The 11,298-nt window shown below is 35.1% G+C and overlaps 2 protein-coding genes across 2 annotated transcripts; one reads left to right on the top strand and one right to left on the bottom strand.

The window, feature by feature from the left end:
- The first annotated feature begins 67 nt into the window (after positions 1 to 67).
- On the top strand, positions 68 to 2,204 carry LOC108822985 (uncharacterized). Its single transcript, XM_018596202.2, is given in 6 exon segments — positions 68 to 245; positions 343 to 475; positions 564 to 576; positions 579 to 1,054; positions 1,148 to 1,758; positions 1,760 to 2,204. Coding segments are annotated over 6 exon segments (1,728 nt in total). The 5' UTR covers positions 68 to 195.
- A 919-nt stretch (positions 2,205 to 3,123) lies between these two features.
- Positions 3,124 to 5,507, bottom strand: LOC108818643 (NAC domain-containing protein 17). The gene is given in 8 exon segments (XM_018591562.2): positions 3,124 to 3,668; positions 3,863 to 4,318; positions 4,321 to 4,456; positions 4,538 to 4,648; positions 4,650 to 4,772; positions 4,838 to 5,007; positions 5,010 to 5,114; positions 5,208 to 5,507. Coding segments are annotated over 8 exon segments (1,644 nt in total). The 5' UTR covers positions 5,383 to 5,507; the 3' UTR covers positions 3,124 to 3,300.
- Positions 5,508 to 11,298: the final 5,791 nt, after the last annotated feature.

Genomic DNA, 11,298 nt, shown 5'->3' with positions numbered 1-11,298 from the left:
ATGATACAATAGATAGGCCCATATGAGAGCCCATATCATATTTACATCCTCAACTCTGATTAGAACGCAACGTTTTGTAATTCGATTATCTTCCTGGGAAAAGGAAAAAAAAAAAAAGTCCTTTGCTGAGAAGCAAGATCTTTGGCTTGTACCGACGATTTGCGATCGATCTTTACGAGACAACAGATTGAGATTATGTCGATGCTCGATTCGTTCTTCAATAAAGGTTTCAAAGCTGCAAAATGGATTCTCTGATTTCATCTGTTTGGTTTTCGTATCTCCTCTCGCCAATCATCTATGTGTGTAGATAATAATGATTTGATGAATCTGAATCTCTGACAGCAAAACGTTGCTCAAGTTAACGATCCCTCGGATAAAGCTAATCAGGAACCGAAGAGAAGCGCAGATTAAGCAGATGCGCCGTGAAATCGCAAAGCTTCTCGAGACTGGTCAAGAAGCCACTGCTCGAATTCGTGTAATTAATTAGTTATTTGATTTTTTTTAGTTTTAATTCCAACTTTTTTTTTATTCCCTATCTCTTAAACTTTGAAGTTTGTAAATAGGTTGAGCATATTATAAGGAAGAGAAGATGATGGCTGCTCAAGAGATCATAGAGCTCTTCTCTGAGCTCATCGCTGTTCGCCTTCCGATTATCGAAGCTCAAAGGAAATGTCCTCTAGATCTAAAAGAAGCAATATCAAGTGTGTGTTTTGCTGCGCCAAGGTGCTCTGATTTGACAGAGCTGCAGCAGGTTCAGCTTCTATTTGTTTCCAAGTACGGCAAGGAGTTCGTTGCTGCTGCTTCTGACTTAAGCCCGATTCTGGTGTCATCGTAAGGTAAGATACGTCAACACAGCACAGCTGAAAGAATGTTTGTGTTTCTAATTATTTTTCTAAATCATTTTTTTTTACAGTTGGTGGAGTTGCTGTCAGTGCGTGCACCTTCCCCAGAAACTAAACTGAAACTTCTCAAGGAGATTGCACAAGAACATCAACTTGATTGGGACCCTACTCCTACAGAAACTGATCTCTTCAAATCGCATGAAGATCTCCTTGTCAGTAACCTTTTTCTTTTCTTTCTTTATTGTCTCTTCTCTGGTCTGGTGATTTGTTTGTTCAGATCCCTTTTGTTCCTTGTTTATTTTCAGGATGGACCAAAGCAATTTGGTGGAGGCTCTAAGGTGCCATTAAAGGAGGAACAAGATAAAGGGTCACATTTGACAATGTTATCTCTTTCACGTCCAGAGGAACAAAGACAATCTGGTTCTGATTCAGAGGATGAAGAATTAGACTTTCCCGAGGTTCCAAATGTCTTGCTGCGCCCAAATCCTGCCGCCACTTATGAACACACCTCTCCCAACTTGCCCTTGGATTCCGAGAATGCTGGAGACGATAATTTGGCTTCCAAAAGAGATGAACATACTGCAAAAGCAAGCAGCACTGTCGTGGAATCTGATCGTGAGAAACAGAGCAGTTATTCTCCACCATCTGTTGTTGGTGTAGTAGGATCCTTCTCTACAAACGAGAGTGATGCTCCAAGGAAAATATCCGATGTGGACTTGCGGGATGTCCTAACGGCTGCTCAAGCTGCAGCTGATTCAGCAGAACGTGCGGCAGCAGCTGCCCGTTCAGCTGCAAGTCTTGCACAGCTCAGAATCAACGAGCTCACGAAGAAGACGCCTGACCAGTCTCCAGAGAGTCCGACTGAGAACCCTTTCTATTCAACCCCACCACAACAGACGATGGAAAAAACCACAATCTGATCATACTGAGTTCCAAATGGAAGAGACGTCATCACTTTTCAACCACCAAACAGAGAGACTCCACTCAATGGAAAAACCGCAGTTTGATCACCAAAACTCATCTGCCAGCAGCTATGGAGATCTTACTGACTTCCAACTAGGTGACTATTCATCACCTTTTAACCACCAAGCAGGGAGACTCCCTTCAATGGAAAAGCCTCGGTTTGATCATCAGAATTCATCAGCCAGCAGCTACGGAGATATTACAGAGCTCCAAAGACAAGATACCTCGTCATTTGACAGACTCAGTCCTTCTGACCAAGACCACCAGCAAATGAGACTACCTTCGAGGGAAGATGATCCATATTACTCATACCCTAATCTGTTCACATCGCAGAACCCTGACCGCTCACCTGGCTCTCGTTCATTTTCAGACACTTCAAAACCTGCCCATGATTCTTGATCTCTCACCTTCAAATTTATAATGCAAACTTGGTCCTTATCTTGTGGAACAAAGAGTTCAAAACGCTTTTTTAAAACTGCTTTTCTTTCCTCTGTTCTTTTGTTTGTGTGGAAAATTTGTATAATATATAGAAACTTGGTGTGATTGATTATGTTTAAAATAAAAGGGCGTTTGCTCAAGAAATGAATTAGAAAAGAAGCGGCAGGTATGCTCCACACTCCCATACTATTTCTGCATAACCTGTGGATGATCGACCATTTTAAACTGTATCCTTCTCCATGGGCAAAAGATGTTTCTCTTCTCAAACTTATTCTCTAGTCCTTTTATCTCCGGGGTTCTGGTTTTTAATCAAATTCTCTGTTTGGTGTTCATGCCTCAGTTTTGTGCTATAATCTCCCAGGGCTTTGTCTCTGGAGGTGGCAGCTCTTGTATTTCATCATCATATCCTATCATATAATATCCTTCTTCCCATCTTGTAATGGAATAAGTTCAATAGGACCAAGTCCGATCAGTTTGTAGTAATTTACAAAATCACTTTTAATTATCAGATTTTTAATTGCGATCAGTAAGAGAGGAAAGCTAACTTCAGCTATGACTAAAACATAAGAAATTTGGGCTGACTGAATTGTTGGAATCTGCTCTCTGGTTTATCAAAGCTTGCAGATTCCTACGGACACTGCCGTCTTTGACCGCATCAAGACAGAGATCACCGGAGCTCTGCCTGGCACTGCTTCGACAGAAATATGAATACAAGAGTTCGCTACGCAATTCACTATACCTCTTCAACGTTATGTTTTTCTTTTTCTTGATAAAGCCTAACCAACCAGCCTGTTCAGCTTTACCTAGCTTGTGGCTTTTGATTCAGGAAGATGTGAATATCGAAAACCAAGGAGATATGCAAACAAAAAGCATTGAACAATCACAAGAAACGAGACTCTTTAATTAAGAATCAACTCTTTACTCTTTCAAACTCTTTACATATTCAAAGACTCGTATATATCAGAACAGGTCAATTTCCCATGACCACTAATGTGGATCATGGTTTCTTCTAGCTCATCTGTAATTAAGAATCTAGTTTAAAGAAAAACCACACCTTTCACGAGAAGACGGGTCTCCCCGAGGTTTGAACCGTGGGTACTAACACCCAGAAGATGGCACACAAGGCACCCACAATTGATAAGAGAAGAAACCCTCTATTTATGCCACGCTTCTTCGCTATTACAGCAGTATTCACTGGCGTTCCATTAGCCTTTCCACTGAACCTGATACGGCTAAAGCTAGACATACGCACAAATGTCCGGTTAATAGGACCTTCACACGCAGAGGCTGGCGTTGAAGGTATTGAATCCATGAATGCCCACAGAGCCGATGAGAATGGGCTCGTTCCACCACCACCATTGACGCCTTCTTGGTCTTGGGCATCATCTACACTCGTAGCAAGATTTGTGGAAGCGGGGATCACACCTAAGCAAATAATGTTCACAAAGTATCAACGGAAAGGTTATGCCCTATCGCATTAAAACAACATATGAAGAGGGTTTGAGTAAGCAACAAAAAAACATGATACAATATATAAATGTCGTGGTTCAAGTCTTAAGACAAATACAGAAAACAACATCTTAGGTGAAAGCTTTGAGATGAGCATGAGTTTTAAGTACCTGATGAAGGTGACGCAAATGCTCCACAAATAACAGACTGCGGTTGATCAAAGAGGACAGCAGTCTGATTATCATCTTCAAGCCACAGGTCATCAGTGAACTGATTGAGATTTGGGGTAGGATCCATGATGTTGTTCAGCTTGTTTTCAGAGGTCTGGTCCTGGAACTGTTGATAAAGCAATTGCTGTTCCTGGTCGGATGTGTTGTCGGCAAAGTTACTCAACAGATCTGCAGAAGTTTCCTGAAGAATGGGTTCCATATCCAAAGACATGGAAACGTCATGGAACAATTGGTCAAAGTCATTGAAGTCTCCATAATATTCACCAGGGTTCAAAAGCTGTGCAGGGTTCTTCTCAACTAAAGATAAAGAAGCTCCGAGATCAGGTGTCAGAAGGTCATCCATTTCAATGTAGTCATCCTTCTCAAACACCAAAGGCTCCATAACAGAGTTATTGGAGCTGACGTGACGTCAATAGACTCGTAACTCGAAGGCATGTCGTTTGGAAAGAAGAAGTCTTCAGTTCCCTGAGGTTTAAGAAACTCTCTAGCAGAATTATTCACCAACGTGCTCTGCAAATCTTCTTCTCTGTTAACCTGCAAGTTACAATTATCTTCTCTAGTGAGTAAAGCACAACAAAAAAAAATACTGCCTGATCAAAGAGAGAAGAAACTAACCTGAGGAATATTAGTACATGTTTGAGGAACCCCAGGTGCAAATGGGATTCCACTGAGAATCTCCTCGAGATCATCTAACTGAACATCTACAAGGCTAACATTATTCCACACAACGAACCACAGGTTCCTCTTCTTCATCAACCCATTCTTCTTCTTGGAAAGGAGCACCATACTCCTCACCGTTTTTGGGACCAGCCCCACTTTTCTTGAACAGTTTATAAAGTGCATAATATTCCTGAAGCAAAAAAATGAATTAATTAATCAAAAGGAAGAAACAAAAGAAAGAGATCAATTAATTACCTTGGCGTTCTTGCATCTCCCGAGTTCATCTTCATCCATGGTATACTCATGCATCACCCAATCAGTACGCTGACCAGTAGGTGCACGACCTCTATAGAAAACAAGAGTCTTTTTGAGTCCAACTGATCTCGAGTTGTACGATACGACTCGATCCTTTCCAGTAGCTTTCAATGCCCAGTGGTCGTGCATCTACCAGACCTAGCTGCGTTTGGATACTTCCTGCTCCTTGGTGTGAAGTAGAACCACTGTCTATCTCCCGTCTTTAACACCGATTGACCTGTACACCAAATTGAATACTGATTCATCTCAATACTGATCATTTCTAACAAAATCAAGATCAGCGATATCTAAATCAAAGGCGGAAGTTAACCAGGCAATTCTTCGGGATCGAACTTGTAAACATCGACGACGCCGATGGCATTGACTCTCAGCTTTCTCTTACAAATCTTCCTCTTGAGGTAATACATGACAAGCTCTTCATCGGTCGGATGAAATCGAAACCCTGGTGCACTGAATTTACCACCTTTTAAACACGAATCCGCCATCTACGTAAGCAAACCACTCGAAGAACAAGAAAAGGAAGCCGATTGGGTCAACGAGGAGAAAACCCCAGATCACTACTCTCTCTCTCTTCGTCTTTGCTTGCCTATCTGAATCTCTCTTCGGAGTCCTTTGATCATCTGGACTAGTAACAACCATATGGGCCTCCAAATACGCTCGTTCTGGCCTATTAAATTGATTGGCCCATATTTTTTCTCTTACTTGTTTTTATGAATAGTAACCCTAAAGTCAAGTGAGAAAAGCCCTGTTTGTTCTTCAAATTCAAATGTTTGCAAGCGCGAACGTTTGCAGGCGGCAACAAATCTATAATCTAACTAGGTGTTTTCCTCCGCCATGTGCAGTAAAAGAATTTTAAAATATTTTTAATAGATAAATATAAATTATATTTATTTTTATTAATATATTAAATTTTCTTTTTTCTTATCAATATTTTAATATAATTTAATTTAACTGAACATTAAAATTAAGATAAAAACAATTTTGTTTATTTTGAATTATATTTAAAAATGTGCATGTATATATTTAAAATTATAATCTTAGGTAGATTTTTCTATCTATTTATTTTAATTAAGTATATTGAATGAATATGTAAAATTGCATATTGTCAAAAATTAAAATTAAAAAATATTTATAAAATCTGTAGATATATATATAAGAAAGTAATAATTTTGCGATTTAATTTGATTTTATTATTTAATTTTTATAATTTTCAAAAATATGTATATTTGAATTTTTTTTAATTTAAATGATATTTCGAAATTTGAAATGTCATAATTGAATATATTTATTTTAATGATGATTTATGAGTTATTACCATGTTTTTAAAAAGTCCAAAAATATAAATCGATAATAAATGTAATATATGAGTTATTACCATATTTTAAAAAGTTTACCAAAAATATAAATTAACATTAAATATAATTGTCCATGTCATATTAATCTATAAGACATGTCATCAATTTTAATAGCTATGTCACAATTATTAATCTAAATGTTTTCGTGCACCATGTATAGTGATGAATTTTTTAAAAGTTAAATTTTATATTTTAAAATGTAATTTATTAATATTATATATTTTATTATTTTGCCCAGTAATTAATATAAATATCATTAATTAAGCATAAATTTAAGAGAAAATATTTTTTTAAGTATTTTTAAGAATATATATGTATATATATAAAGTTAAAATCTTAGATAAAAAAATTTATTTATTTCATTTGGTTAAATGTATTAAATCAACTTGTACAAAATTACTAAAAAACATATAAAATTGTATAGTTATCAAAAATAAAAACTAAATAATATTTATATAATTTGCAGATATCTAAAAGAAACTAATGATATTACGATTTAATTTTTTTAAAAAAAATTCAGAAAATTTTAGATAATAATTTATTATAATTATAAAAGTAAAATTATATAATATTTCGAAATTCAAAATGTCATATTTGAATATATTTATTTTAGTAATGATTTATGAGTTATTACCATATTCTACAAAGTTTACCAAAAATATAAATCAATATTAGATGTAATATATGAGTTATTGCCATATTTTAAAAAGATTTCCAAAAATATATATCAACATTAATTATAATTGTTCATGTCATATTTAACCATATGACATGTCATCAATCTTAATAGCCACGTCACAATTTTTTTGTGAAAACGATTGTAGAGAAGACATGTTGCAAATCACTTCTCAAATATAGACTAGGGGATGAGGCAGTTGCATCACTCCTGATGCGACACATCATCTTTTTGTGAGTCCCACTTTGGAAAAGTGATAAAAGTATCAAATTCATGGTTTGAACCCAGGTTACTAGGATTCATCCTCCAACATTTATACGACTGAACTAATGGATAATTTATACACTGATGGCCGAAACTAATATATATTTATGAAGGTTGGAAGCCATTACTTCTTGGGCTTTTTTTGAGGGCGGGCCTGCAAATGTATTATGAGATTCATTTTTAAATGAGTTTCATCACATTATATTAAGAAAAAACTTAAGTTTGCAACAATTATAGTTTTCTTATATTCTAAGTCGTCGTTGTTTAACATGAGTTAGAATTCTTTTCATCATTGTATCAGACTGAGTTATATAGTTGCGCCGTTTTTCTGTTCGTAATATTTTTTACCGGTGAACTATTCATCTCCCCATCTTAAATCGCTTGATCATAAATATTTCTGATTTATAGCCCCTCTGTAAACCATATATATATATATATATATATATATATATATATATATATGATTCTCATCTTTGATGAATCCAATATGCATCTCCACATAAATCATTGATTCCTCTTAGCTTTAACCATCTTCTAGAAAATGTCTCTCTCCGTCTCTCCAGTTTCTCAAACCAGCATCACCGGCATCTGTCACACCTTTGAGTTTCTCCTTATTGTTCGTAGTAGTCAGAGAATTGTCCCTGACCTCCTCCGCTTTTGGGATTCCTTGAAATTCAAGAAAGATAGTGAGTTTATGGTAAGTTAATATTTGATCTATCACATTTATTTAACATAATTCTTTTTAATTGATTTCCTGGTTCTTTGTTGAATAATATTATTTGCAGATTCTGTGATTCATGGATTTATTCCCGCCGGATGTGCTAATCATTATATGCCATCTTTGAAAACCGTTCGTGAAAGTCGATCATTTTGAGATTGCTAGGTGCTCAAACATGTACAAGATAACTGATCATCAATTCCTCATTCCATCAACCATTATTGATGAAGTCATCACGAGTACTCCTGAAATCAATCTCCAGTCATGATTAGGTTGTTCGACAATCTCCAAATGATTGCAAACACAAACCCCAAACTTCCAGGTATATTATCATATTACTATGGGTTTATATTATGTTTCGATATTATAAATGATATTTAAACTCACATGTGGTTGGGCAAATCCGCTCTATCCAGGGCTCGGACCTCACAAAAGAAAAGACTTGAATCATTATCTGTATCCTCTATGACCAGTCCGAAAAAATCAACACACAATTACTGTTTATATTGTACTAACGTCAATGATCAAAAATATTTCCTACCTAAAATTTGTGGTCGTCTATTTATCTCCCTTACTTATCAAACTAATTTCACACAAACCTTTATTTTACTGCTTAAAAAAACCACAACAACCCAAATAATCAAAACACCAAAAAATAGAATCCAAAAACTAGAATCCAAAAAAAGACGAATCATTAATGATCACCTTTTTGTCTAATTTTACAAATAAAATTCAAACCAGATATACCAAACCAAGCACCTTAACTAAAACTCAACGACATATAATCGAGTCCGGTAAACAAATACAAACTACACAGCCAGCTATTTAACAATTTATAAACATACTTTCGCATATGCTTATGAAGAAGACGAAGAAGACAACCAAGATCAGTGAAATCACCTAAACGAAAAAAGATGAGTAAATTATGAACTCTGATAAATATAACAAACAACGATTTTTGTTTATATATTACCCATCAAATTAAAGAAAAACAAACACATGCACACCAAGAGATATAAGAGAAAATCCAGACAGACACAAATGCGACAACAATATCTCCAGCTGCTCACTCCTCTTGTCTTGTGAAAATAGCTTACATGTTCAATGTCAACATACCAATGCTCTTGTCTTCTTATGAGAAATACATAAATTTGTTGAAAATCCAATAAGGTCCAAACACTCAGAATTATCACTTATTTTATAGTTATTTCTACAAGTATTCATGTATTTGTTTTAAAGGTTCTGTAAAAGCAACAAGTTTAAAAATAAAATAAAAATATATAACAAACATAATAAAGATAATAAAAATTATTACTTAATACATACAACGTACACAATTAGTCTGGAGAAAAAAAATCCAGAAACATATGTACTCTCAACAGTACAAGAAACAAATAAAAAAGACAACAAACAATAATTCTCAGTGACACAACAAGAAACACTACGAACTATATCTATCACATTACTAACACAGTTTAGTCTTTCATAAAGGGAGAACAATGTCTATACAGTTCATCATCACAACTCTAACCCCATAACAATAAAAAAAACTTGAAAAACAATGATCGACCGAAAACGCAAAACTCACACTACAATAACTCTAGCAAATATTGAGATGAAACTCTTTTCATAACCCCGCGCTTGCACCCTCCAAACTCACACACTTATGCATATCAGGAAAAGAATCGCAGATGTGAAGAACAATAAGGACTATACTTTTATTGTTTTCCAATACAATAGTTCAGAAAAGGTCCATTGTAATTTGAGCCCAACGTCTTAAACTCACAATTACTGAACTTTACAATAAAACATTAGGGAAAACAGTTTCAATTTTATGATCGACAATTCAAATAATTAGAAAGACAACAAAAAAAACTCCACAGCTCAAATAAACCACTAAAATAAATATTTACATATTCAATTCTTCTTATTTGACCATTTTAAATATCATAACAAACAAAGAGAAAATTAGTCTTCATAACAAGAAGAATTCAATAAATCACCGTAATCAAATACTAAAGCATTAATTTCAATATTCAACCTCATAATAAATACCCTATATAAACAAATGTAAAAAATAAATAGGCAAAAATAACATCAATTCCTAACAACCTATGAATATATCTACAATGTGATAAGCTTTCACAACCAAACACAAACATGAATAACAATTCACTTCTTACCCATTGACTCTCACACTAAACAACATCAACATGAGCAAATCCTAGACAATTACTCTAGGTCTATATACAAAGACCAAACACACAACAATCGGTCATCGATTTTCAGGTACCATTAATTTTTGACAATCAAGGTAATTACAATGACTCAGTCGCTGAATCATTAGATTTCATGTTATCATATCATGATATTCATCATCCCGACTCTACATTCCTTATTGAGGAGACTAACCAATATGTGATGAATTTAATGAGGGAAAACCATAATAATAAATCTCAACATCTTCAAGTTACTCTCGCCATTAGAGACTACAATCTAAATGCAACCGCAAGACCTGACGTTGATCTAATTATCACGGACCTAGAAGTAACCCGATAACCGAAGAGGAAAACCTTATATGCACCATCTGCTTTGAGAATTACACCAATGTAACCAATATTTCGACACTAACCTGCGGCCATAAATTTCATTGTACTTGCATTATTCATTGGCTATATACAAATATAAGTTGCCCAATGTGTCGGGAAAGTAATTTATGAGTCAAAACAAAACAATAATAAAAAACAATTTCATGTTTCAAACTCAAAATTCATTGTCTCATTCCTTACTATTCTTGGTATAATCATCAAATAACATTCGGTAAATATTCAAGGGTATAATCAACGGATAAAATCACATACACAAAATTACCCGATACATCAAGAACGTCACCGACCCCGCGCCTGCGCAGGGGCTATACAACTAGTCATATATATAATAGCACACTTTTCTCTCTTCTAAGAACATCCACGTATGCATTTCGTAAAGACTATGGAGTCCACTTAATGCCTGGTTTACTTTTCTCAAATAGGTTTAGAGTTTGGTCTGAATTGTGTATTCCGCATTTGGTTCCATAATTATTCCTTCAGCCCTTTGATGACGCTTAAGATCAACTCAAATTTATTGCATCGGAAGCTCAACCATCGTCCTTATGAAATCCACCAACGCAATTAATAAATGATTTCAATCCAGATTGTCATTCTCAACTGTTTTCTCAATCGTTTCCAATTGTCATGGTTACTCCAATCGATAATTGTAATCCTCTCGGTAATTACCATAGAATCACCGATAATTTTTGCCGCCAGGTACACTCAATTTCTACGATCGATTTCATGTTCATGTTCTTTGAAAGATCTTACAGCAAAACATGTATTATTCTTTTGGCCTT

This window comes from Raphanus sativus, chromosome 8, assembly GCF_000801105.2.
Source record: "Raphanus sativus cultivar WK10039 chromosome 8, ASM80110v3, whole genome shotgun sequence".
Classification (NCBI taxonomy): Eukaryota; Viridiplantae; Streptophyta; class Magnoliopsida; order Brassicales; family Brassicaceae; genus Raphanus; species Raphanus sativus.
Note: the sequence above shows the minus strand (reverse complement) of the source record. Positions and strands in the feature narration are given on the sequence as shown.